Below are 27475 nucleotides of genomic sequence, written 5' to 3'. Positions count from 1 at the left end.
ACATATGGTTGTCAAGCCTCTGCTTAAAGACCTCCAAAAAAGGAGACTCCACCACACTCCTTGGCAGCAAATTCCACTGTCGAACAGCTCTTACTGTCAGGAAGTTCTTCCTAATGTTTAGGTGGAATCTTCTTTCTTGTAGTTTGGATCCATTGCTCCGTGTCCGCTTCTCTGGAGCAGCAGAAAACAACCTTTCTCCCTCCTCTATGTGACATCCTTTTATATATTTGAACATGGCTATCATATCACCCCTTAACCTCCTCTTCTTCAGGCTAAACATGCCCAGCTCCCTTAGCCGTTCCTCATAAGGCATCGTTTCCAGGCCTTTGACCATTTTGGTTGCCCTCCTCTGGACACGTTCCAGTTTGTCAGTGTCCTTCTTGAATTGTGGTGCCCAGAACTGGACACAGTACTCCAGGTGTGGTCTGACCAGAGCAGAATACAGTGGCACTATTACTTCCCTTGATCTAGATGCTATACTCCTATTGATGCAGCCCAGAATTGCATTGGCTTTTTTAGCTGCCGCGTCACACTGTTGGCTCATGTCAAGTTTGTGGTCAACCAAGACTCCTAGATCCTTTTCACATGTACTGCTCTCAAGCCAGGTGTCACCCATCTTGTATTTGTGCCTCTCATTTTTTTTGCCCAAGTGCAATACTTTACATTTCTCCCTGTTAAAATTCATCTTGTTTGTTTTTGCCCAGTTCTCTAATCTGTCAAGGTCGTTTTGAAGTGTGATCCTGTCCTCTGGGGTGTTAGCCACCCCTCCCAGTTTGGTGTCATCTGCAAATTTGATCAGGATGCCCTTGAGTCCATCATCCAAGTCGTTGATAAAGATGTTGAATAAGACCGGGCCCAAGACAGAACCCTGTGGCACCCCACTAGTCACTCTTCTCCAGGATGAAGAGGAACCATTGATGAGCACCCTTTGGGTTCGGTCAGTCAGCCAGTTACAAATCCACTGAGTGGTAGCATAGTCAAGACCGCATTTTACCAGCTTCTTTACAAGAATATCATGGGGCACCTTGTCAAATGCCTTGATGAAATCAAGGTAGGCTATATCCACTGCATTCCCTTCATCTACCAGGCTTGTAATTCTGTCAAAAAACGAGATCAGGTTAGTCTGACATGACTTATTTTTCAGAAATCCATGCTGACTATTGGTGATCACAGCATTCCTTTCTAGGTGCTCGCAGACTGTTTGCTTAATGATCTGCTCCAGAATCTTCCCTGCTATTGATGTCAGACTGACTGGGCGGTAATTATTTGGGTCCTCTCTTTTCCCCCTTTTGAAAATAGGGACAACATTTGCCCTCCTCCAGTCTGCCGGGACTTCGCCTGTTCTCCAGGAATTCTCAAAGATGACTGCCAGTGGTTCTGAGATCACATCTGCCAGTTCTTTTAATACTCTTGGATGCAGTTCATCTGGCCCTGGAGACTTGAATACATCTAAACTAGCCAAATATTCTTGTACTACCTCCTTAGTTATTCTGGGCTGTGTTTCCTTTGCTGAATCATTTGCTCCAAATTCTTCAGGTCGGGCATTGTTTTCTTTATCGGAGAAGACTGAGGCAAAGAAGGCATTGAGGAGTTCAGCCCTTTCTGTGTCCCCTGTTTGCATTTCACCATCTTCTCCTCTGAGTGACCCCACTGTTTCTTTGTTCTTCCTTTTGCTACGAACATACCCATAAAAGCCTTTTTTGTTGCTTTTAACCTCTCTAGCAAGCCTGAGTTCATTCTGTGCTTTAGCTTTTCTGACTTTGTGTCTACACGTGCTGGCTATTTGTTTGAATTCCTCTTTGGTGGTTTCCCCCCTTTTCCATTTTTTGTACACATCCTTTTTTAATCTTAATTCAGTTAAAAGTTCTTTAGATAGCCACCCTGGCTTCTTTAGGCACCTTCCATGTTTCCGTCTCATTGGTATTGCCTGATGTTGTGCTTTTACTATCTCCCTCTTAACAAACTCCCAGCCATCATGAACTCCCTTTCCTTTTAGTATTGCTGTCCATGGGATCTCACCCAGCACTTCCCTAAGTTTTATGAAGTTGGCTTTCTTAAAGTCAAGAAATTGAGTCCTAGTATGCTTGGCTGCTCCTTTCCGCTGTATAGTAAACTTCAGAAGAGCATGATCACTCGCGCCTAATGATCCTTCCACATCTACCCCACTAATCAGGTCATCAACATTGGTTAGGACCAGATCTAAAATGGCTGTTCCTCTTGTTGCTTCTCCCACTTTCTGGACAATGAAGTTGTCTGCAAGGCCAGTGAGGAATCTGTTTGACCTTATGCTCTTGGCTGAGTTTGACGTCCAACAAATATCCGGGTAATTGAAGTCCCCCATTACTACTATCTCCCTTCCTTTTGCATGCTTGGCCATCTGTTCCAGGAAGGCATCATCTATGTCCTCCGTTTGGCTTGGGGATCTATAGTAAACTCCCACAATGAGGTCTCTGTTATTCTTCACTCCCTTAATTTTGACCCAAATGCTCTCACTTTGGCTTTGAGGTTCTAAATCTTGGATCTCTTCACAGGTATACACATCCCTGACATATAACACCACTCCTCCTCCTTTCTTGTCTGGTCTGTTTCTCTGAAATAGATTGTATTCCCCCATTATTACATTCCAATCGTGGGACTTATCCCACCAGGTTTCAGTGATGCCTATTATGTCATATTTAGTTTGCTGTACCAAGAGCTCAAGCTCATCTTGTTTATTTCCCATGCTTTGCGCATTAGTGTACAGACATTGAAGTCCATTAATCATTCCCCCGTGTCTCTTATTTAAGGACTTTTTCCTCCCACCACTAGGTCCGCGTGCTGTTTGCTCCATTTGGTCTATGACATTTGGATGATCATCTTCATTAATTGATAGACTCCTACCTTCAGGAGCACGCACATTAGTCCCCCACATTAGTCAGTTTAAAGCCCTCCTGATGAGGTTTCTGAGATTTTTGGCAAAAACATTTCTCCCAACCGTTGTGAGGTGCAGCCCATCACTTGCCAGAAGTCCATCTTCAAGAAACTGCAGTCCGTGATCTAAGAATCCAAACCGTTCCTGTTTACACCATTTGCGAAGCCAGCTGTTCACTTCCACTATTTTCCCCTCTCTCCCTGGGCCACGTCGTTCAACTGGGAGGACAGACGAGATGACAATTTGTGCATTTAGTTGCTTCAATTTCCTGCCGAGAGCCTCGTAGTCTCTTTTGATCTTCTGGAGGCTATTGCTTGCAGTGCCATTGGTTCCCACATGAACCAAGAGGAAGGGGTATTTGTCAGTGGGTTTTATGATTCCTTTGTGCCAGAGGGCAAATGGGTGCCTCCACCTCACCTGGCTGGTAGTAAGAAATACAATAGCCAGAGTGGAGTGCGTGTAAGCTGGGCCAGAAGCAGGCAGAAGCCAGAGAGTGAGAGAACCATGCCTGATTTCTGCTGGAATCCAAGGCTGTGGCTATGGGAAAAGCAAGACTTTCTGGGGAGTAAATTCTGTGAACCTCTCCATCTTTTGCACAGATTGTACCTCTCCATCTTTTGCACAGATTGTATATATGTTTCAATAAACAATATATCCTAAAAGCACCACAGACTCTGCTGCCCCTCATTTAAAGGAAACAGGTAAGTGCCTGGAAGTCCTGGAATCTTCCACTGCTCAGGGATTGGGGTGGCATGCAACAGTATTGTGAATGCCAGATAATTTGGGTTTCCACCACTGAACCTCATGTCTTGGGTTAGCCCCATTTTGTACACATAAAACTGCAGAGCTAAACATAAAACTGTAGGGCTAAAGTACATCTTACACAGGAGAGCTTCAAATTTACCATATTTTTCGCTCCCGACCATAAGACGCACCTAGTTTTAGAGGAGGAGAACAATAAAAAAAATGTCCTCTCCCTCTCTGCTCAGCGCTTCTCCAGCGAAGCGGGAGGAGAAATGGAAGGGGCTCCATTTCTCCTCCTGCTTCGCTGAAGGGGCGCTGCGCAGCTCTCCCTCTCTATTTATTTTTTAAGAATATTACTCAAATGAAAATTTTGGCAGGAACTCCAGGGTTCCCAGCCCTACCCAGAGATGCCTAGGATTGAACCTGTGGCCTTTTGCATTCAAGACAGATGCAGTACCACTAAGCTACTGTCACTCACACAATTCTGGTGGCCAGGTGAAAAAGAGGGGGCAGGGCTCCTACGTCTTTAACAGAAGACGTAGAAGAGGGAATTTCAGCTGTTTCAGTCATGCTGGCTAATACACCTTTTGCCACACAACTATTTAAGGATGCATGAGTGCCGACCTCTCCCCCCCCCCTCATCATTCTGTGTGCCACTCATAGCTAAGAGGAACCTAGGAAGTTGCCTTAAACAGGGTCACACCATTGGTCTATCTAAGGTAAAAGAACCCTGAACGGTTAAGTAAGTCCAGTCAAAGGCTACTATGGGGTTGTGGTGCTCATCTCGCTTTCAGGTTGAGGGAGCTGGCGTTTGTCCACAGCTTTCTGGGTCATGTGGCCAGCATGACTAAACCATAGCTGCCAATGTTTTTTAAGGGAAATTCCCTTATTCCAAATAGGATTACTCGCAAGAAAAGGGAAACGTTGACAGCTATGGACTAAACCGCTTCTGGCACAACAGAACACCGTGACGGAAACCAGAGCACATGGAAACACTGTTTACCTTCCCACTGCAGTGGTACCTATTTATCTACTTGCACTGGCGTGCTTTCAAACAGCTAGGTTGGCAGGAGCTGGGACAGAGCAATGGGAGCTCACCCTGTCACAGGGATTTGAACCGCCAACCTTCCAGTTGGCAAGCCCAAGAAGCTCAATGCTTTAGACCACAGTGCCACCAGCATCTACAATGACTGGCAGTAGCTCTCCACAATTTCAGACAGGGAGTCTTTCCCAACCTTACTTAGAAATGCCAATAATTTACCCCGGGACCTTCTGCATGCAAAGCAGATGCTCTACCATGGAGCTATGGGCCTTCCATTTTTCAATGTTGTTGTGCCAGATTTTTGAGCTTTTATTTGCTGCTGTCCGTTGAGCCACAGCAGACTGCAGTTCAGATTTTTAATAGAGAGGCAAGGGAGATGCAATAATAGGACCATTTGCACAAGAAGTAGTTTGTTGTTTTAAGAGGGCTGCCTCAAACTGTGGAGGGCAGAGGGGGCAATAAAATGGGGACAACCCCATTTTCCAACCCCCATTTCCCCCTGAAGTTTGAAGCGGGAGGGTGAAATGGAAATATGGAAAAAGCTCCTGGGTTTTGTTTCCATTTTTTCAGGTCCCTTGCCAGGCCTTCACATCTCAAGGGCTAGCTCAATACATTTTGGTGCCCTAGTTGGACAATACAAAGTACAGTGGTACCTCGGGTTACATACGCTTCAGGTTACATACGCTTCAGGTTACAGACTCCGCTAACCCAGAAATAGCACCTTGGGTTAAGAACTTTGCTTCAGGATGAGAACAGAAATCATGCTCCGGTGGCGCGGCAGCAGCTGGAGGCCCCATTAGCTAAAGTGGTGCTTCAGGTTAAGAACAGTTTCAGGTTAAGTACGGACCTCCGGAACGAATTAAGTACTTAACCTGAGGTACCACTGTACACCCCAGCCATAAAAAGTGAAACAAGAACTTTAAGATGCACTGACTGAAACATATCCATTTGCTGCTATTGATGGCGCTCCAAATCCGCCGTCAACGGTGTCGCTGTTTTGCTTTGCCTTACAGCAAGGTTGGCAAAAGAACAGTGCAAAACCACAATGCTTGTTTGCTTCTCTTCAATACATTTAATCCAGTTGTTGCAATAGTGTCACATCACTTGACTCGATTTAATGGACAGTGACTTGCAACACTGGCTTACTTGTATGCTGATGTGCTGGGTTTTATTTTCTCTGTTACCGAACAGGCTTTGCATTTTGCCCTAAGGGGGAAATGATCTTCTTCTCCATGCTCAGAAATCTTCTTTACTAACCCAAACTAAGGGCTGGTTCACAAGGTGTGTTCCCCCACACACCTGACCAGTCCCAACTTAATGTTTGTGCAAATAAACATATCCATGAACCAGTCAGCTGTGTAGATCCAGGCACGATTTCCATGATCTGCAGTGGAGGACTGTCTGGTTCAGTGGGAAGAGCACGTGGTTTTGGTATGTGGAAGGTCTCGGGTTCAATCCAGGAAGTCCTGGAAAACTGCTGCTGGCCAGTGTAGAGAGTAGACAGCACCAATCATGACAGGCCAGTTGCCAGGAGTGAGCTGGCAATAAATCACACCATGCAAGTTGTAGCTAACTCTTTATTAGCAAGAACACAATCTGCACAGTCTTGGTGGGATGTCAGGCCTAATGAGCACAGCAATTCTTCTTCAGTACAGTGGTACCTCAGGTTACATACACTTCAGGTTACATACGCTTCAGGTTACAGACTCCGCTAACCCAGAAATATTACCTCGGGTTAAGAACTTTGCTTCAGGATGAGAACAGAAATTGTGCTCTGGCGGTGTGACAGCAGCAGGAGGCCCCATTAGCTAAAGTGGTGCTTCAGGTTAAGAACAGTTTCAGGTTGAGAACGGAGCTCTGGAACGAATTAAGTACTTAACCCGAGGTACCATTGTAGGTCTTTCCCCATGGATCAGTTGCAGAGACTGAAAAGTCCCCAACTCCTCACAGCTGTCTTAAGTCCCCTCCTTTCCAGGGCTTTTTCCAAGCAACCTGAGACTCTGCCTGCATGAAGTCAACCTCTGCTCTGCCCTTTGCATGCCTCTTCTGGTTATGGGAGTGCCAGGGGGAGGGAAGCTTGTTGCAGTAGGAAGGGGAGACATCAATGACTCTTCGCCAGCCAGACTCCCCCCCCCCCCACTAAGCCCTGTTACCTCTTCAGTTTCCGACACCTCCTTGTCTCACCACCACTTCCTCGGCCCTGACCTTTCTTCCCTAGATGGTTCCCCCACCTGGTTCCCCTAGTGCTGTAAGGCAACATCATAAGCCCCAGTGGCATTTCCCACTCCTGCAAGGATCGGCTTTCTCTGAAAACCCGACACGCGTTTGCCCCATTCACACGTGTATGCAAAACTCCTTAGGCGTGAAAGAGCCCTGAGAGTGGGAGAGGACGAAGCTCGCAAAAGGAGAAGCCAAGCTTCGCAGTTTCCCTTTGCAGGCGGACCCTGAAGCAACAGGGCAGAGAGGGCTCTTCCTTCCCCGACGAGCTGCTCGCCAGCCTCGCCACTTGCAGGACAACCCCCCGTTTGCTCGAGAGGTTCCCCCTCCCGGCTGCAGTGGGCAGGGCTGGAGCAACGTGGCGCTGTTCGGCCCCGTCCACTAGCGAGAAGAAGGAAAAAAAACTTCGGAGTCCCGGAGACCCCGTAGGGGGACTTCAGCTTCTTCAGCCCCGATGGTCCGATCCTGCACCTTCCCCTCTTCCCGGAGCTGCGGTATTTCGGCGGGCGGCATTTCCGTCGCTGCCCCGGCGTCCGAGCCGCGAGCTCCTGATCCGGCGACTCCTCGCAAGCGCGACGGAGCCGCCTCGCCGGCGGAGGAGCCTCTGGCGCCGGAACGCGGAATGCGCCTCCTTTCCAAGCTGCGACCGACGGCAGCCGAGCGCTAAACTGCTGCGCGTCTCCGGGCTTGGCTCCGGGATTTCTTTTTCGCCTGCTTGGTCAGGCCGGGAAACAAACTTTCGAGCTCAACTCTCTCTCCCATCGCCATGGGTAAGTGCAAGATCCTCCCTGCTAGGGGACACAGAGTGGAGGGCAAAGGAGGCTGTTTTGTTTTTTCCTGGCTTGCTTCGTGGATGAAGGAGGGGAAAAGCACAGCAAACTTTTCCCACTCGACTGCTTAATTTAATATAGATACATAACAGGCCTAGCAGTTAGCTGTCTCCCTTAAGCATCTTCTTATTTTCCGCCCTATCTTCTCCCGACTCCACCCCTGTGGTGGATTAAGACTCTCTATACAATAATGCGTATGTGGGTTTGCAGAACGCTTTAAAGAAAGATGCTCTTAGCAGAGGATTAAAAAATAATAATAACGGTGCTCCTCCTCCGACTTTCAGGTTTAGGGGTGAAAGGGGCTAAAAAGTAACCAAGAATTCCACAGCTCAGAGAAAAAGGAGGCGTAGTTTTCCCAGTTAGGCTGTAGTCCTTTGCTCTGAAAGTCGTGGCTTTTCAGAGTAAGTTGAGCTGTTCGACCTATGTATATTTATTTGGGAGCGTGCCTGTTAAATTCAGAAGAACTTACTTCTGAGTAAAGTAAGCATGCAAGTCCTGAACATTTTACTTGAAAAGTTGTCCTGCTGAAGGTCATGGGCCTTACTTCCAAGTAAATATGAACAGGCAGGAGAAAGCCAATTTAATGGTACATGCTTTGTGGAATTAAACAACTCTCTGATACTTGCCCAAGCAGAGTGAGGCCTCTGTTGTACTTAGCATTCAGTATGCATATTTGTTTAGCAATGGAGTCCCTAAGAAGGTTGGATAGCGCCTTGCCTGCCTCCTTCTGGCAAATCCTGCAGCTAAGTTGGTGTCAAACAGTATTGCTCTGCTTTCCTTTGGACCACATCAGCAAGGGGGTCGGGGGGTGGTGGTCTTGTCATCTGGGCAGCCAGGGACTTACTCTGGGGAGGTCACTTTGGTGCTGCTAACACAGCGGTTTGACTCCTGGAGTCGCACTCCATTGCCTCTTGAGACAGACGGATGCCAACAACTCCTTGGAACATTGAAACCAGAATGAATTTTGGTGCATGCACTGCTGGCGCCATTCTTTATTTCAAGTTGGTACATCAGTTTGAAACCCCTCTTCATGACTACATTTTATAGCGGGAGGAAAATTCAAAATAGCATGCAATATCTTTCTGGAAGACTGGAAAGGTGGAGAGAGATGGGTGCGCATGTTCAGGACAGCATTCTGCATTTCATTTTTTTTAAATATTTTTTTTTGTTAAGTTTTCCATATTTTATTACATTTCAGTATCAAAAAATAACTTAAGACATTGCTTAAATAAAGCATCAACCTCCTTCCTTCCCTCTAACAGACTTCCATATTTCATTACCAATTTCTCCACATTCCTAAATTCACTTTTTTTTACCTTAAATCAATCTTTTAACAATCACCTACTTATAAGTAAATCAGCTCTTTAATTTCCCTTTACCAAACATTTCAACTTAAACCTACAAACGTATTCAACTGTTTGCAATTTTCTTTCATATAGAGTATAAATTTGCCCCAGTCCTTTTGGAACAAATCAACACAGCGATTCCGAATCTTCCCTGTCAACTTCGCCAACTCCACATATTCGACCATCTTTACTTGCCAATCTTCCAATGTGGGGAGTTCTTGTTGCTTCCATTTCTGGGCCAGGAGTATTCTTGCAGCCATTGTTGCATACATGAACAAATTTACATCTTTCATTTGGATTTCCTCAATTAACCCCAACAGGAAAGCTTCTGTTTTTTTGCTGAAATGATACTTAAATATCTTCTTCAATTCATTATATATGGTATCCCAAAAGGCTTTAATCTTGGAGCATTTCAAGTGGAAAAAACCAAAACAAAACCCAGCGGCATCCACACCTGTTTTCAGGGGGAGTGGGGAGAGGAAATATTCAAAGCACGTTACGTACTTCATTCCCAACTTACGGGGCAATCCTAAACATGTTTATTCAGAAGTAAGGCTCACAAAATTCAGTGGGACTTAGGGAGTTGTTGGTGGCTGGGTCTGGGGAGGCAGATTGCCGCACCTACCTGGACCCCCGATGCTGTTACAGGGTCAATGAAACCCAGGACAGCTCTTTCAAGACTTTTTGCTGTCTGCCAGCAATAAGGATCCTGCCTTACGCAGCACATCCACCCACTCACACATTCCGTAAACAGGAGGAGGAGCTCTTTGCTAGCAGTGATGTGGAAAGCTAACACAGGTCAGTAGAACTGTTGGACGGGTGTACTTCTGCCCAATCCACACACACACCCCAAGCCCAGCACAAAGGGAGTGTGGTTTGTTCTGCCATACTTTAGGAATAGGATTGTGCATAGGGTTACATCCTTTCAGAAGGATTGCAATATTGGGGTTGGTTTTAGGAGATTAGAGCTAAATCAAGAAATTGTGTGGAGATTTTATTCTGAACATTTTATTCTGTTCTGCTGTGTGTGCATGCAGAGAGAGAGAGGGTTGTACTTGCCACTCGCTCCAAGCTTTATGGGTAGGCTGGCTGTAAATCTCAGTACAGTGGTACCTCTGGTTAAGAACTTAATTCGTTCTGGAGGTCCATTCTTAACCTGAAACTGTTCTTAACCATTTAGCTAATGGGGCCTCCCACTGCCGCCACACAATTTCTGTTCTCATCCTGAGGTAAAGTTCTTAACCCGAGGTACTACTTCCGGGTTAGCGGAGTCTGCAACCTGAAGTGTTTGTAACCCGAAGCGTTTGTAACACGAGGTACCACTGTAGTCCTTAGAACAGTGATGGCCAAACTCGGCCCTCCAGCTGTTTTTGGACTACAACTCCCATCAGCCCTAGTTAACAGGACCAGTGGTCAGGGATGATGGGAATTGTAGTCCCAAAACAGGCTGGAGGGCCGAGTTTGGCCATCACTACATTAGAACAGAGTCCCATGGGAAAGACCCTGATGTTGGGAAAGATGGAGGGCACAAGGAGAAGGGGATGACAGAGGACAAGATGGTTGGAAAGTGTTCTCGAAGCTACCAGCATGCGTTTGACCAAACTGCTGGAGGCAGTGGAAGACAGGAGTGCCTGGCGTGCTCTGGTCCATGGGGTCACGAAGAGTCGGACATGACTAAACGACTAAACAACAACAACACCTTAGAACAACTCTGAAACGTGAAAATAGATAGAAACTTCTGAAACAAGCATGTGCCTGTTTATAATCCAGAGCATAGGCGCCGACTCCATGGGGCCTGAGGGGGCCCGAGCCCCCTCAAAAATTCATTTGGGGGGTCTCTGCCCCCCCAATAATCTCGGGCGCCCCTCCAGCAGAGCGCCACCGCCGCCCCTCCCCCAGCCCAAAATGCACAGGGTCGGGCTGCATGCCTCCTGCCCTCCCTCCCGAGCAAAAGCTCCACCTAATTTCCTTCGGAGCTGATTAATAGGCGCAGCACGCTCTCCCCTATTCACTCACGAGGAGGCGGCGCCACTTTATCTGCATATTCATGAGCTTATTTATTATTCATGAGCTTTCGCGGGCTCCCCCAATATTTGTTATAAGTCGGTGCCCCTGGTCCAGAGAAAGCAAGGCCAGCACCCTACTGCAGAGGCAGGTTTAGGGAAGCATAGCTGGTTTGCCCACTGTCATGGAACCAGCTGGGGAACCACCAAGGAAAGAATTCTCATAGCCAGGGGATTGGTGGTGGGACAACAGTGTGTGGTCAGAGAGGAGAAGACTGGGAAGAGGAGGGGGGGGGTCAGAAGCTGAAGAGGTAACAGGGTTCAGTGAGCAGGAAAAGTCTGTGGCAAAGGGAAGTCCAGAAGCAGAAGCAAGAGAGGAGGGAAACCAAGAGGCAGAGAGGAGTCAGGTTGGTGAAGAAGCACAAGTATCTCAGCCTTCTGCTGCAACAAGCTTCTCCCCCCCACCCCAATCTCCCAGAACCAGAAGAGACATGAAGGGGGAGGAGCAAAGGCAGACACGCAGACGTAGTCTCAGATTGCTTGGGAACGACCTGGGAGAGCAGGAGACCCTCAGTCTCCACAACTGCCTCACAGGGGCAAGACCTACTGAAGAAGAGTTGCTGCATTCATTTGGCCTGACACTCCTGAGCCGATCCTGTTTTTCTAAGAAAGAATTAATTTCACCTGTTCCATGTGATTTGCTGCTGCTTGCTCCTGGCACCAGCACTGGGCGCTGAGTCAAGAGGACGTTGCAGGGGGCGCTGCAACAATGACGAACAGCAGACGGCGAGAGGCAGGGGGCTCCGGATTTTGGCATCACACGGGGCACCACTGAAATTTTAAAGGCCAAAGTCTGCCACTGTTTGTGGGCTTCCCCATAGGATAGGGGTGGATAGGACTTTGGTTTGATCCTCACATTGTTATGGACTCCTGCCACAGACTTCATGGGGATCTTCACTATAGCTTTGCCAATTATCTCCCCAATCTCTCTTTCTCCCACTTTCCTCTTAATACAGTGACTGATTTGTGAGTAACAGGCTGCATGTTAATCAAAGCTCACCAAACATTAGCAGCCAGGAAAGCAATGGGAATTAGAGGAGGATCTAATTGAATCAGTCACGGCATTCGCATCAGCACCGTCTGTGCCTAATACAGTCTGCAGGTAGGAACTAATGAAGCGTCCCAGTTTTCTGCAAAGCTCTTTTACTCTCCCTGAATAAATATTGCTTCTAAGTGGCTACCTATAGACAAGAAATGTTTGTGCCAGCATAGGCAGCTGTACAGATGGCAGACTTTTTGCAGCGTTATGTCAGGAGGGGAATAACAAATAGAGGTAAGGCACTAAAAATAGCTTCATAAATGCAAATCTACTTATTTAACAGCAACATAATAACATGAGATAACAGACTGTGCCAAATGTATTCAAGACTGTAAATATCGTTCCACCATGAGAAATGTTTTCAATATTATTTCCAAAATATTTGCCCTCTTTTGGACAGCATATTGAAGACAAAGGGTATTATTGTTCTTAAAGAGATAAAAAACAACAACTTCACAGCCTAAAGCCATTGAAAGGGTGAACACAGAATGAAACACAAGCTCTACGGACTGTAAAGTTACTCAAACAAGCTCTGAAACAATAAAACCATCCACAAACACTCTGAAACCAATGAAGCAATTTCATCAGATGAACGACAGTGTTACACGTCAGGGAAAGCCTTCCTAAACAAATATGTCTTCAATAGACACCTAAACACCATCACGCTGGGCACCTGTCTGATTTCACCAGGTGATTAACTCCAGAGGGCTGGAACTGCAACACTAAAAGCCCAGTTTCTAGTGCACCTGCTATGTGGCATATGATATTCTCAGCAATGCCTCTTCTGAGGAGTGCAGCTACTGTACAGGATAAGGCAGTCCCTTAGATATCCTGGGCTACTCCTAAATTGTTTAGGTCTTTAAATACTAAATGCACTAAAACCTTGAACTGCCCCAGTCACATATTGGCAGCCTGTGCAGCTCTTTTAGCAGAGATATTCTATGGTGTCCACAGGGTATTCCAGGCAGCAATCTAGCTGCAGCATCCCACAACAGCTGCAGCTTGCAGGTTAAGCCCAAGAGAAGCTCAACGTGGAGTGTGTTGCAGTAATCCAGGTTTGAGATTACCAATGCCAAGATCACAGTGGCCAAGCTATCTCAGCCCAGGAATGACTATAGCTGTCTTTGTTACAGATAGGTAGCCGTGTTGGTGTGCCATAGTCAAAACAAAAAAATTCCTTCCAGTAGCACCTTAAAGACCAACTAAGTTAGTTCTTGGTATGAGCTTTCGTGTGCAAGCACACTTCTTCAGATACCAATATAGCTGTCTTTCCAACTGAAGCTCATAAAAGGCAGTTCTAGCCACTAAGACTACCTGTATCTCAAGTGACAAAGATGAATCTAGGACATGGGTAGGCAAACTAAGGCACGGGGGGCAGATCCAGCCCTATTGCATTCTAAGCCTGGCCCGCAGGTGGTCCGGGAATCAGCATGTTTTTACATGAGTAGAATGTGTCCTTTTATTTAAAATGCATCTCTGGGTTATTTGTGGGGCATAGGAATTCGTTCCATTTTTTTCTTTCTTCAAAATATAGCCTGGCCCCCCACAAGGTCTGAGGGACAGTGAACTGGCCCCCTGCTGAAAAAGTTTGCTGACCCCTGATCTAGGAGCACCCCTGGTTCCTTCAGAACACCCAGACCCATTCCGTCAGAGAGTGAGCATGCAATCTAGTGTACCACAGCCCTTCTGGGTTCCATGGGACAAACTTATCAGCAAATAGGTATACAGTGTAACTTTTAAGTGTTGTGCAAAAAAAAGAGGAAAACTTTGTTTCGCAGATTCTACCTGACATTGTAGCTTCTTTCAAAGAGTGGTATCTGATGGTGTGCATCTGCTGAAGAATGGAATCCTACCATGGAATAGGAGAGGGAGGCAATATCTGGTGATTCACCCTTCGTTCTGCATTCTCCTAAACACCCCCATCTGCTCCAGAGGGTTAGAGGACACCAGCAGACTGACACTGTTGGATCGTGCTCAATAGTAGTAGCTCAACAACAACAACAACAAAAAGAGCTGGCACCAGGTACTGCATACCTGCTGTCTCAAAAGTTCACAGCGGTCCACATACTGCTGGCAATTACTTGGTTGGAGCAATGTGCCAAAAGTGCTTCAGCCATTGTAGTGTCATCAGTGATGGTGCAGTAATAATCTCTTTTAATGGTGCAGGTAACGGTTGGCAGTGTAGTCCACCTTGACATAAGCTGCTGCTGCTATATACAGTGTGGTATATGGGTGCATTCTGCATGCTGTCATAAGACCGTGCTGCCAGCAGCTCTCTGGGAGTCTTTGCCAGCTCCACCTGGGACCTTCTGCATGCCAGTCAGACCTGGGACCTTCTTTGCCGTCTCTACCTGGGACCTTCTGCATGCCAGTGGCGTGTGGCTAGTGGACTAGTGGGACTAGGCTAGTCCCCTAAATGTTCCTGATAAATTAAGAGTATTAAAGTTATAAGGTTTTGAATAAACATACAGAAATTTATTGATTGTTAACATAATAGACAGATGATTTAAGGATCTTGACAATTTGATAATATGCAGAGAATAATATGTGTTGAAAAATCAGAGAGAGGGACAGGGAAGTCTCGGGGGGGGGAAGGGTTCCTTTTTGGGGAGGGGGGAGGGGAAAATGGGAGGGATTAAAAGAAGATGATACGTTTTGATAATTTGTTATGTTGAAATTCTCAATAAAAACTTTTAAAAAGAGTATTAAAGTAATAAGACCTGGTACCTCCTTCCCAAATCTTGGGAAGCTTCTGCCTGGCTTAGGGAGGGAGGTGTGATGCTCCAACCAAGAACCCTCCTGCCACCTTCCCCAAGCCTGCCTGGCTTTGGGAAAGAGGCAGGAGGGCTCCTGTTATGTACTGAGTTGAATAGGATCCAAAGGGCAGCAGTCTGATTGGTCCTAGAACAATAGGATTCAGAATACAGCAGTCTGATTGGTCCTAGAACAATAGGGTCCAGAATGCAGCAGTCTGATTGGGCCTAGAACAATAGGATTCAGAATGCAGCAGTCTGATTGGTCCTAGAACAATAGGATTCAGAATGCAGCAGTCTGATTGGTCCCCAGGAGCCACCCAATCCAGCTCCAGGTGGAAGTGAATCTGCAACCAGATTGGCCTAAAGATGAATCCCGGAATTAGCCAATCACATGGGGCCCTTTGTGTAAATAATGTATATAAAGCAGACATTCTGAGGGAACTTCTATTCCTCCTCACCACTATGAGCTGAATAAAGAGCATGAAATCCACTCTCGACTCTGAGTATATTTCAGCTCCATTATCATTTCAGACGCCTGGCACCTCCTTGCCAAAGACCTGGAAGCTTTTGCCCCACTTAGGGAGGGAGGCACGATGCTCATGCTCGCAATGTCAGCCCCCCATCCCCATTGCCCTCGCAAGCAATGCTCCCTGACTGTTCCCATACAAAAAGAAAATCACTGCATGCTGCTGGCTACAGCCCTTCCCCAAACAGAGGCCTGTGGTAGGCAGGACTCTTGTGTTTTCATCATGGAAAAGGGTTTGAAATGTCCCTGATGAAACTAGCCATTAATGAGGCTCCTGTGCATTTGGGAAGGATTAGACATGGCATCGTAGAATTGACGTCGTGTGCTGGAACGAAGCGTGGCAATGAGATGAGTTGATGCAGGAGGGTAAGCATGGCAAAGTGCCCAGAGGTCTGTTTTCAGCTTCATGGAGAATATATTAGACAAAGCACCAGTCATTTTGTTTACCTGAAAGAATTCCTAGCAGGTAGGAGGAAGTGACACAGATGTTTGCTGTTCTGTGTACTGAAAGCTGTAACAGTAACGCATACCCACAAAGACATATGTAGGACTCTCCTGGCTGGCAAGCAGTTGACAGCTGAAAGTGAGGCAGCAGAACTGAAACACCCTACAGGGGAATAGGACTGGCTGGTCTGGCTTTCATCACTGTCACCCAGAAGGTTTTGCATTTGCAAAAATAGTCTCGTGCTGTTCCCAGCATTTTTTAAAGTACAAGTTTGTGGTAGGGAAGAAGAGAGGGACTTGCATGGCTCGGAGAGTCATCTGGGTGAGACAGAAACATTTACTACACGGAGATGGCTTCAAAATGTCTCCCTGTGGCAGCCATCTCCACATGTTAAATATTCAAGAAGAAGAAGAGTTTGGATTTGATATCCCGCCTTTCACTCCCCTTAAGGAGTCTCAAGGAGCTAACATTCTCCTTTCCCTTCCTCCCCCACAACAAACACTCTGTGAGGTGAGTGGGGCTGAGAGACTTCAAAGAAGTGTGACTGGCCCAAGGTCACCCAGCAGCTGCATGTGGAGGAGCGGAGACGCGAACCCGGTTCACCAGATTACGAGTCCACTGCTGTCCATTGTGTGTCTCGCTGTGTGTTCTAGGGGTTTTCGCCCAGTTCATGCTGAACACCCACAGTTTGCTACATGGAGGCAGAATCCACAGACAGCAAGCCCAAAGTGGCTTCCACACGTCACTCATTTTATGAATTCAGGCTTTTAGGAAAGAGGCAAAGGCTGTTCACTGTATGGCGGGGGCTTTTCAGACAAGATGTTCCTAATATGTGACACCTGTAGTCTCATTATTTTAAAAGCTTGTTGGTGCTAATAATATTTAGGAATGCTAATGCTTAGCATTTCTGTAGTGCTTTAGATAATGACATTGCATTAACATAGCACTTTGTGTAAGTTAATCTCTGCAACTCCTACAATAACCCTAAGAGGAAGGCCATATTTCATAGATGGGCTGAAAGGAGGGAGCTCAGCTTAGACCAATCAGTGGCAGAGAAAATATTTGAATCTGGACTTCCTGATTTACAGCTAAATCTGCCTATGCTACCTCTGATGTGTACTGAATTTTTCACTATTAAGAGATTCCTGCCTCCTGCACCTGCTTTAGCAAGGATGCTTCTGTCTGGATTAGTTAACCTAATTAGATTTGTGTTAAATTGGTAATACAATTACTGTGTGTTGAAGTTCAATATTCAGTTTCATTTTCTTAGCTGGTCCCAATCCAGCTAAAGTTTACTACGACTTGATTGGAAACAATGGGACTGGTGTGGATTGATGCCTGGGAATCCCAAGTTTACTTTGTGAAAAACAATTGAACCAATATTCCATTTTTGATGTGGTGGCTTTATTGGTGCTGTGCTAATTTTAAAAGCAGAAAAAATATCCTTCCAGGGGTCAGCAAAGCATGTTACTAGTTACGGATTACAAGTTCAAATGGACTAACTGTGACTAAACAATCACTCTGTTGATTTATTAAGGAAGATAACATCTTGTTTGCTAAAAGAACAGGGCACACGCTCATAAAGTGCTTGAGATACTAATTCTGTTTGTGCAGAGAGTGACTGAAGCTATATATTGCTAGGCTTTAGTATATTGTTTGCTTAAGGAACAGGTCCGCACATTTGTTTGCACATGCAGATCTTAAAAGTTCTGTTTTATACACACACAGAGAGAGATTCCTATTTCCTGTAAAGGTGGATGAGAAACACCCTGAAACCTCATGAGTGCTCTTCTTTCTTTACAGGACATGCACTGCTGGTTCTCCTGTTATCTTCAACCGTCTCACTCCTTGGTGGGCTGATTTTTGGTTATGAACTTGGAATTATCTCAGGGGCCTTGCTGCAGCTACAAGTGGAGCTCCGTCTTAGCTGTTTTGAACGGGAAGTCCTTGTGAGTTCCTTGCTCATTGGGGCTCTCTTGGCTTCTCTGGTTGGTGGGATCTTCATTGACCACCAGGGAAGACGCAAAGCAATATTGGCCAGCAATGCCGTTCTGTTGTGCGGCAGTCTCATCCTTACACTCTCCGGGTCGCTTGTTTGGCTGGTGTGCGGACGTGTGACCGTAGGCTTTGCCATCTCTTTGTCCTCTATGGCGTGCTGCATATACGTCTCAGAAATGGTGGCTGCCCATCAACGAGGGGTGCTGGTTTCCCTCTACGAAGCTGGCATCACCGTGGGCATCTTACTTTCCTATGCACTGAATTACATCTTTGCGGACACTGCCGAGGGCTGGCGGTACATGTTTGGCTTGGCCATTGGCCCGGCAGTCGTTCAGTTCCTCAGCATCCTGTTCCTCCCAAAGAACTCTGTGAAGTTAAACGTTTGCTACAGCGAGACTAGCAAAAGCCTCATTCAGCAGCAAAAGAATGAAGACGTCATGCTGCCACCAGGCCCTAGGGAGAAGAGTTACTCTTTCGTGGACCTTTTTCGCTCCAAGGATAACATGAGAAGCCGAACTCTGGTTGGCCTAGGATTGGTGCTCTTTCAGCAGTTCACAGGGCAGCCCAACATCCTTGGCTATGCTTCCACCATCTTCCGCTCAGTTGGCTTTCAGAGTGATTCCTCTGCTGTCCTGGCTTCCGTCGGCCTGGGGGTGATGAAGGTCATTGCGACTGTTGTTGCAATGGCTTTTGCAGATAAGGCTGGCAGAAGAGTGCTGCTGATGGCTGGCTGCATAGTGATGGCCTTTTCGGTGACTGCTATCGGCCTGACCAGCTGCTCTGTTTCATTAGAGATGGCCAAAGACTGTGAAACGCTCCCAGGTTCCAATGCCACTTCATTCAGCTCGGCTCATCTCCCTGGAAAGTCAGTGTCCTCCTATCCAGCTGCGTCTTACTCCCTCCTGGCATCAGGTGGCAGTGAAATGCAAATGGAATCGACTTCAGCCATCACGAGGCCTGTAGGCTTGACCAGGACTCTTGCCACCGACAGAAAAGGAGAGAGGATGACAAACACTCCACACACCGGGCAGACCCATTTTCTTAATCAGTCCGATAAAGGAAAGGGACAAGATACCAGCTCATCTTTGGGCAATGCTCCTTCAAAGGAACACCTGCTTCTAAACTGGATCACACTGCTAAGTTTGATGGCTTTTGTGAGTGCATTCTCAATTGGATTTGGACCAAGTAAGTGAATTCCCTTTGCTTTCACATTCCTACCTACCGTATTTTTCGCCCCATAAGACACACTTTTTCCTCTCCAAAAATGAAGAGGAAATCGGGGTGCGTCTTATGGGGCGAATGCCTGCAAGCCTCGCGCACCCGGCAGGAGGTCCCACCGGGTGCGCGAGGCTTGGGGCGGCAGCCTGTCGCCCGAAGCACGGGGAGCCCTCGGGAGGGCTCCCCCTGCTTCGGGCGAGTGTCTGCAAGCCTCGCGCACCCTGCAGGAGGTCCCACCGGGTGCGCGAGGCTTGGGGCGGCAGCGGACTGCTAGCTTCTAGGTGCGCGCAAGCAGTCCGCTGCCGCCCCAAGCCTCGCGCACCCGGTGGGACCTCCTGCCGGGTGCGCGAGGCTTGGGGCGGCAGCGGACTGCTAGCTTCTAGGTGCGCGCAAGCAGTCCGCTGCCGCCCCAAGCCTCGCGCACCCGGTGGGACCTCCTGCCGGGTGCGCGAGGCTTGGGGCGGCAGTGGACTGCTTGCGCGCACCTAGAAGCTTGGGGCGCGCTGACCTCAGCTTGCCCCAAGCTTCTGGATTAGCGCAGGAGTCCGCTAGCCCTGGGAGAGGTGCCCGGCTCTCCCACGCTAGCGGAGATCTTGCCGGCACGCAGAAGCTTGGGGCGCGCTGAGCTCCGCACGCCCCAAGCTCCTGGTGTAGCGCAGCGCACCTGGGGGGGAAATAAAATTTTTTTCCTTTATTTCCCCCCCCCCCCAAAAATCTAGGTGTGTCTTATGGGCTGGTGCGTCCTATGGGGCGAAAAATACGGTAATTCAGCCCACCCGTCTGCATGAACCTGACTGTGTGTGAATGTGTTTCTGCCTTGACCAAGCAGCTGTGGGCACCAAAATTGAATGAGTACGGTAAAAATAAAATATAAGGATCTCATAAATGTGTCTTGTTACTAAGCACCCCCTGAGCCTTTTACTTGCCTCCTGATATTTGCTCATAAGAGGGGTCACTCCTATGAGTTAACAGCAAACTAGTAAAAGAAAAATTGCAAGCTAGAAGCATTTCCTCCTTCCTTCTCCTTTCTTCTCCCCTGCTACCCTGGTCACTCCATTGCCCATTTCCCGTAATCTTACTAGGACTTCTTCCTCCACTGCTTTTTAAAACATTTGCCAGCTGGGAATGTTTGGCTGGGAATGAACACCTAAGCCAGGCTTCCTCAACCTCGGCCCTCCAGATGTTTTTGGCCTACAACTCCCATGATCCCTAGCTAGCAGGACCAGTGGTCAGGGATGATGGGAACTGTAGTCTCAAAACATCTGGAGGGCTGAGGTTGAGGAAGCCTCTCTGGCTAGTATAGAAGTTGATCGGGCTGGCAAAGCAGAGTGCTCAGTCCCTGTTTCATGAATCCCAGTCGCTCCCTTAGAGGGAATTCCATGCTGCACTCACCTGTGTGAAATCCCTGGCTACCAGTGGCAATCAGGCAAATGGTTAAAGACAAGACTGTTGTAGGTGGAAACTAATGTAATCAAATGCTGCGCTGTGTGTAGTTTTAGTGGTGTCCTCCCATTCTCACTTCCAAGATGAAGGGCAGTCAAGGAAGAGGGAAGAGGGAGTTTAAACAAAAAAGTCACCCATGGCAGCTTGCTGCAGTCTTGAGGGAGAAATACTAGGAGTGGCTCAGGGAGAATAGTAGAACTTACATCCAGCCCTCTCTATGGTCATTGGAGATGTCCATTGCCCCTTTTGAACACGTGACACTCCCTTGGACCATTGTTCCATTTAGCCGGCATTATCTACTCCAAGATCTTGGGCAGATGTCATATTCTGCTTTACTTGGAGTAGACAAGATCTTGGGCAGATCTTTCAACTGGAGCAGCTGGGGATTGAACTCTGAATCTTCTGCATCCAGAGTATAGGCTCTACATTTGATATATGGGGCCATTTGTTTCCTACAATGGTTGTGGTACCTAAGTTGTGGTACTTGTTTCTGAAATATTTCCTTTCACCTAGGACGTTCCAGGAAGTAGCAGTTCCGGCAGAATCTTATTTACATACCTGGTTAGGCAAACACCTGGAAATAATCCTTCCAAATACATATGCAAGAGTTTGGCAGGCGTGTTAATTATAATGCACATGTTCACATGTAAAGCTTTAGGCAGTTTTCAGTGGTGGTAGGCTGCTGTAACTCGCAAGGCGACCTGAATGCATTTGTGTAGTTGCTCCAAGCACATTCACCATAACCTCAACAAACTGGTACCCATGTTGGTCATTCAGCAGCCCTAGAAAAGGTGGGTCTAAATGGACATGGTCTTCATTTATCACTGTTTATAAAAGAGTTATTTCAAGAAAGGTGGAAGTTGAGATTGGCTGTTTTTCATTATTTGGATCTAGAAATACTACATTGGGGCAACCCAGTCAGATGGGCAGGGTACAAATAATTGATTTACTACTACTACTACTACTACTACTACAACATGTAGCTTATGCAATCCATATGCTTTTCCGTAGTCTGCCCCAATATAAGACATGAGGGGCAAAACTAGATACAACCCAGAGACTGGACTGGAATTCATCTTTGTCCTCCAATTCTACAATTGTTTAATTGACCGATTTGTTTATTTTCCCCACTGATCACGAACTTGCCTAATAGTGGACCAATCTGATTTAGACATATAAAACTTCAGGAAACCTAGTAAGGTCAGAAAGTTGTTTGGAAGTATTATGACTTCCTTTTGTGTGGTGTATATACATACTTTTCTTTGTCTCATTAAAAAATGGATTTCTCAGTGCTTCCCCCCCTAGAAAAATAGGTGCCAGTACTCACCATGAAGTTGTTACAGGAAGTGCCACACTTTTTAACAACAACAAAAAAGAGGTACCAGTACTGCGTAACCTTGAGTACCCCTTGAAAAAAAGCACTGTCTGTATGTCCCAAAAGCAACAGTCCCTCTTTCAAACTCTGTGGAACTACCATGTCTCTTGTTAATGCTTAGTATGTTGAGAATGAACCACAGTGAGCTTTGGCCTTATGTGATGTCCCTTCTCCATAGGCACAACTGTGAGGAAGACATCAGAAGCTTTCACTTAAGATTTCACTTAGCCAAGTTTAGTGTATCATCTGAACTTGACAAACCATGGTTAATGTGAACTGGTTTATATGAAACAAGCCAAACTCAGACCAAAATTAATTTTAACCACAGTTTCTTGTGACATTTAAATGTAGTCATTGTCTTCATTCCGGTTAGTTTGAATCTTCTGTGTGTCTTTGTCACCCAGCCCAGCAAATCCTAACTTTCCATCTACAGTGGTGCCCCGCAAGACGAATGCCTCGAAAGATGAAAAACTCGCTAGACGAAAGGGTTTTGCGGTTTTTGAGCTGCTTCGCAAGACGAATTTCCCTATGGGCTTGCTTCGCAAGACGAAAACGTCTTGCGTTTTTTGCAAGTTTGTTTCCTTTTTCTTAACACCGTTAATACAGTTGCGACTTGCCTTCGAGGAGCAACTCATAGAAGGTGGTGTGGTAGCCTTTTTTGAGGTTTTTGGTGATTTTTGAAGCTTTTCCAAAACTTTTCCGACACCATGCTTCACAAGACGAAAAATTTGCTAGACGAAAAAACTCACGGAACGAATTAATTTCATCTTGCGAGGCACCACTGTACATCCAAATCTTTTCCCAAGTTGGTTCTCTGCTACATTTGTACAAAACCATGGCTTGGCGTTTTCTCTTTGGTTTCCCTCCGTCCTCACCGTGTTCCTCTGCTTTCCTTTCTCCTGCCACAGTGACGTGGCTTGTTCTCAGTGAGATCTACCCTTGCAACATTCGAGGGAGAGCCTTTGCCTTCTGCAACAGCTTCAACTGGGCTGCCAATCTGCTGATCAGTCTCACATTCCTTGACCTCATTGGTATGTATGGCCATTGCTTGTGTTTGATATTCTCCACAGCAATTTGCTTCAGAGCAGGGCTGATTACAAGTATGTGGTTAGGCTTGTATCCTGCCCCACCCTCATTTTCTCCAGAATACATTACTAGACAGGATAGAATGTTAAACTTATAGTGGGTGACCCAGCTTCAAATCCTTGCTCCGCCATGTAGCTCACCTTGGGAAGAACAGTGGGGGAAGGAACCATATGCTCCTGGGAAGGAGCTAAATATAAAAGAAGCTAAATATAAAAGAAATTATAATAATACAGTGGAACCTCTGAACTAGAATGACTCCATTCTCAAACGTTTCGGCTCCCAAATGCCGAAAACCTAGAAGTAAGTGCTCCAGTTTTTTAACCTTCCTCGGACAAAAACCTAGCTGTCGGCTAATTGGAAGCTGCACCTCAGAACCTGAACATTTTGGAAGTTGAATGGTCTTCCAGAACGGATTATGTTCGAGTTCCAAGGTTCCACTGTAACAACAGCAAATGTCTGTCTGCTGAACTGCTGTGAAGGGAGAGAACCCATCTTGAATTTTGAACCAGGTGGATAGGATGCGGCCTGCTCTGGATTATGTTATTGTCAGGAGCTCAGCCTACATGCAAGTAGGACCCTGGCAGAGACACATGCCCAACTGGCATGTTCTCTCCCTCCTGGTCAATCATTCGGGAGCTTCAAAAGCTTTCTTCAGCCCGAACATCACAGCAACCGATGCCAACCGACACTGGCACACGTAGGGATCCGCAGAGTTTGCGCATCATGTGTAACAGATCTCAGCAACTCAGCATTTTGGCTAATCTACTTAATTTACATATAAACACACACAGAGCACTGCAACATGGCTCCCTCTCTCTCTCTAGCATCAGAGAAAAAACAAAGGACTATAGTCGCACTTCATGGAACACAGTAACACAAACATCCTGTCTCCGTCACTTCCCACTCTGTGGAGTCAAAACATATACCGTCATGTGAAAGACAACAATCCCATGACTGCAATCATGGAGCAGGAATTCTAACATCTACAATCCCTCTGAAGGAGCAGGTACATAGCTTGAGGGTACTTTTGGATCCAGTATTGTTGCTTGAGGCCTAAGTGGCCTTGGTGGCAGGGAGTGGCCCAGGAGTACCCCTATCTGACAGGGACAGTCTAACTTTACAGGCAGCTTGTAATTCTGAATGACCAAAACATCTATGCCAAGAGTTGACAAGCTTTGTAGGGCCATGGGATTTATGAGCAAATGCTGTGGGCACTACCCCTCCAGGTCACTTGTCTCCCCCATTGCTCCCTGCACAGAGAGACAGTAAGAGAGAAAATGCACAGCATACACATACAGTTCTCTTTTCCAAGATATGTAGGTAAAAGTTGGATCTGGTGGAATTAATCTGAGCATTGAGAAGCACTTAGAGTTGAAAGAGGAAGCAGGAAAGAGTTTCAGTCTTTGAACTTCCTGCTTCAACTCTTAAGTACTTTTCAAGGAAGATTAAAATTAACTACCCTCCATTTCGCCTCACAGCCAAGGGGGCAGTGAATGGGAAGAGGGCTCAAAGATTTCATGGGCACCATGAGAACACCATTGTGCCCACAGGTACTGCACTGGTAATCCCCGTTGAATGCTGTGAAAGATGAACATTATTTACCTACTGGACCAAATTCCTGCCTATGTCACTGTGCTTTGTCTTGGCCCAACTGCATATTAATAAGGTAATGCACAACACTGTTCTGAGAATATACCACCCTTCATTATGTCCAAGCAAACGTTCTGTCTTGCCACATGTTAATCGTTTTTTACTACTGCTTGCAGATGCCATAGGCTTATCGTGGATGTTCCTTCTCTATGGACTGGTGGGAGCAGTGGCTGTTCTGTTTGTTTACCTTTTTGTGCCCGAAACCAAAGGACAGACTCTAGAAGAGATAGACCAGCAGTTCTCAAAGAAACGGTAAGTCCTGAAGAGGCCCCTTCCACCTGCCTTGCCCCACCCCCTGGCCCTGGGACTCCTCGTAAGGAAGCTGGTCCTGGAGAAAGAACTGTGAGGGGAGAGACTCCATCAGGCAAGGCCTCTTTCCACCTGCCTTGCCCCACCCTCTAGTCTCAGCTTCTCAATTTGTATTGTATTATTTTATATACTGTGGCTTGCCATTGTTTTATTGATTATAGTTTAGAAATTATTTATTGTAACTGTTGAGTGGATTTCTGTTTAACTTTTATATGTTGTTGTTATTATTATTAAATACTATTCTAATGATGGTTGAATGTTACTTTTTTGATGTAGGTTGCCTATTTTAAAGTTATGTTTTATTATCACATTTTTGTATTGCATTAGATTGTTATAAGATGTACATTTTTTGTTTCTTCAGCTTGTAAACCGCCTTGAGTATTGTAAGATAGAAAGACGGTATACAAATTTAAAATGATGATGATGATGATGATGTTTGCTTGTTGCATAGCTTGGTCCACAATAGCAGTCAGTGCCAACACTGGTTTAGACATATGTACACAGGACTAGGCTATCAGTGGTTGTGGCTTCTAGTCATGGTGGCTGTGTTCTACCTCCATTGATGGAGGCTGTTTGGGTACCATTTGCTGGGCACCATGCGTGGGAAGAGTCCTGTTGCGGTGAGGTCCTCTTTGTGGGCATCTGGTTGAGCATTTTGAAAACCAAGTGCTGAACTAAATGTGCCATTGGGCCCTTATGCTCTTACAGTCATTGCAAGACTCTTTGAAATCATGTTGCTGGGAACATTTGGGGGATACGCACATGAGCCATCCACACTGATCTCTCTCTCGTTGTTTTGCAGGTTCCTGCAAAGGGGCACATTTGGGCAAAAATTGTGGAACAGAGGAGAAATCCGAATGCGTGCTCATTACCAAAGAGTGGACCATCCTAGTACCTCTTGAGAGATAAGCCAGGCATGTTGCCACTTGTGCAACTTTCTACACTGTTGGAAGTGTTATGAGGACTTGCCCGAAGCCAAGGGTCCTGGATCATTCCTTGAAAGTTCTGCGATTCATTTGGGTGACAGCACAGGGTTGCTGTTTTAGGTGTTTTGTTGTGCATAGAACCTAGAAATGTTCATCCCTTGGTATCCTGGAGGAACCGTAGCTGATGTTCCCCCAGCAGTTTGAAAAGACTTTTTTAAAAAACACTGATAAATAAAGCATAAATTGGGATAACAGGACTCTTGCTGTGTCTCACTGTGGAATGACTGAATATCTTACAGCTTGATGTAACACCCATTTATACTGAAATATATGGGTCTGTATTAGCCTTGATAGAAATTAACACCAATTTGACTTCTAGTGCCTTTGTAAAAAAGAAAGAAAGAAAGAAGAATTTCAATTTTTCTCCAGCCTTTACAATTATGATTTGGATGGGAGCTGTTGCAAAGACCTTGTAAGGTTAGTGATGTTGAAGCATGCTTATGTCTACTCAGCCTCACTAGCAAAGCTGTAGTCAGGCACTCTGTACCCAAGAACATGCCCACTGAAACCTCCCTTCTTGATTCAGCAGGTGTTCCAGGAACACCTCCTTGCAAAACGTGTGATTGGCATCAGTCTAAAGGACCATTAAGCAGGTCCAGGTGTCAGTCAGGGTTTGTGACTTTGTGGAGGGAGTCCTTCATATACACATACTCAGTTGGCCATGGGGGGTTGTTGGTGCTGTGCATACTGGCCATGTGTACACACACACACACACGTGTGTTCTGTGGGCAAGGGCTTCCTACAAACACCATTTCATTCCAGAGTACATAGGAACCAAACCTTTATCACGGTGGTGCACCTTCTTTGTGGAGCTTCCTCTCATCACTTATGAAACAAGTGCAGTCTTTATCATCTTTGCAGAGCCTGTTGAAGACCTTCCTCTTCCAGCAAGTCTTTCAAGTGGATTTTTTTTTATTATCTCAGTCTTTTTCTGCATTGGACTGGAAAGCGTGTTTCTGTGTTGTGTTGATTCCCTCTCCCCCCCCCCCAGCTAATTGTTTCCCATGAAAAATCCTGAAGCAATTAATAAAGTAAATGAATAAATATAGCCAGGTGTGTTCTCTGAAACCCTTCATGGGTACAGTACTGCAGGAACTGAACACTTGAATAGGGTCAGAACAGAGTGCCCTTTGACTGAGACCACATTGAATTGCAGGTGATTGATAGCTGCTCACCCATCCAAGTCTGAGAAAGAGGCCTGGTTCTTTAAGGCAGGGACAAGTAAAAATGTTCAACCTGAATAAGCACATTCCACATTCCTTTGTAGGCAACTCTCCGGAGGCTGCCTGCAAGTGTTTGCTGGGGCCAGACACAAAAGTGGATGTGGCTTCTAGAAAAAGGTGCCACAACTCACCACAAACCCCTCCCTTGTTCTCTTATAATGGCAATGGTACCCACCTGAGAGGTGCTGGAACTGAGTTCCAGCTTTTTTTTTTTAAAAAAAAAGCCCTGCTTGTAACCCTTGTACAGTAGGTTACATACTAGTCATGT

General features: G+C 46.3%; 1 protein-coding gene across 1 annotated transcript; it reads left to right on the top strand.

Annotated features, from left to right (window-relative positions):
- Nucleotides 1-6953: 6953 nt before the first annotated feature.
- Nucleotides 6954-26176, top strand: SLC2A10 (solute carrier family 2 member 10). Its single transcript, XM_083508097.1, has 5 exons — nucleotides 6954-7684; nucleotides 17723-19102; nucleotides 22862-22984; nucleotides 24806-24941; nucleotides 25801-26176. Exons 1-5 carry the CDS (start codon nucleotides 7681-7683, stop codon nucleotides 25898-25900), a joined length of 1743 nt encoding a protein of 580 aa, XP_083364223.1. The 5' UTR covers nucleotides 6954-7680; the 3' UTR covers nucleotides 25901-26176.
- The last annotated feature ends 1299 nt before the right edge of the window (nucleotides 26177-27475 follow it).

This window comes from Podarcis liolepis (assembly GCF_965112155.1).
Source record: "Podarcis liolepis genome assembly, chromosome: 6".
NCBI lineage: Eukaryota > Metazoa > Chordata > Lepidosauria > Squamata > Lacertidae > Podarcis > Podarcis liolepis.
The sequence above is the reverse complement of the archived record's forward strand: the minus strand, read 5'-3'. Positions and strand labels throughout refer to the sequence as shown.

What these genes read in the sequence shown, in the direction of transcription:
- SLC2A10 (XM_083508097.1), top strand. An exon ending in CTCAATTGGATTTGGACCAA is followed by an intron (nt 19,103 to 22,861) that starts GTAAGTGAATTC and finishes CTCCTGCCACAG; the next exon opens with TGACGTGGCTTGTTCTCAGT. An exon ending in CAGCAGTTCTCAAAGAAACG is followed by an intron (nt 24,942 to 25,800) that starts GTAAGTCCTGAA and finishes GTTGTTTTGCAG; the next exon opens with GTTCCTGCAAAGGGGCACAT.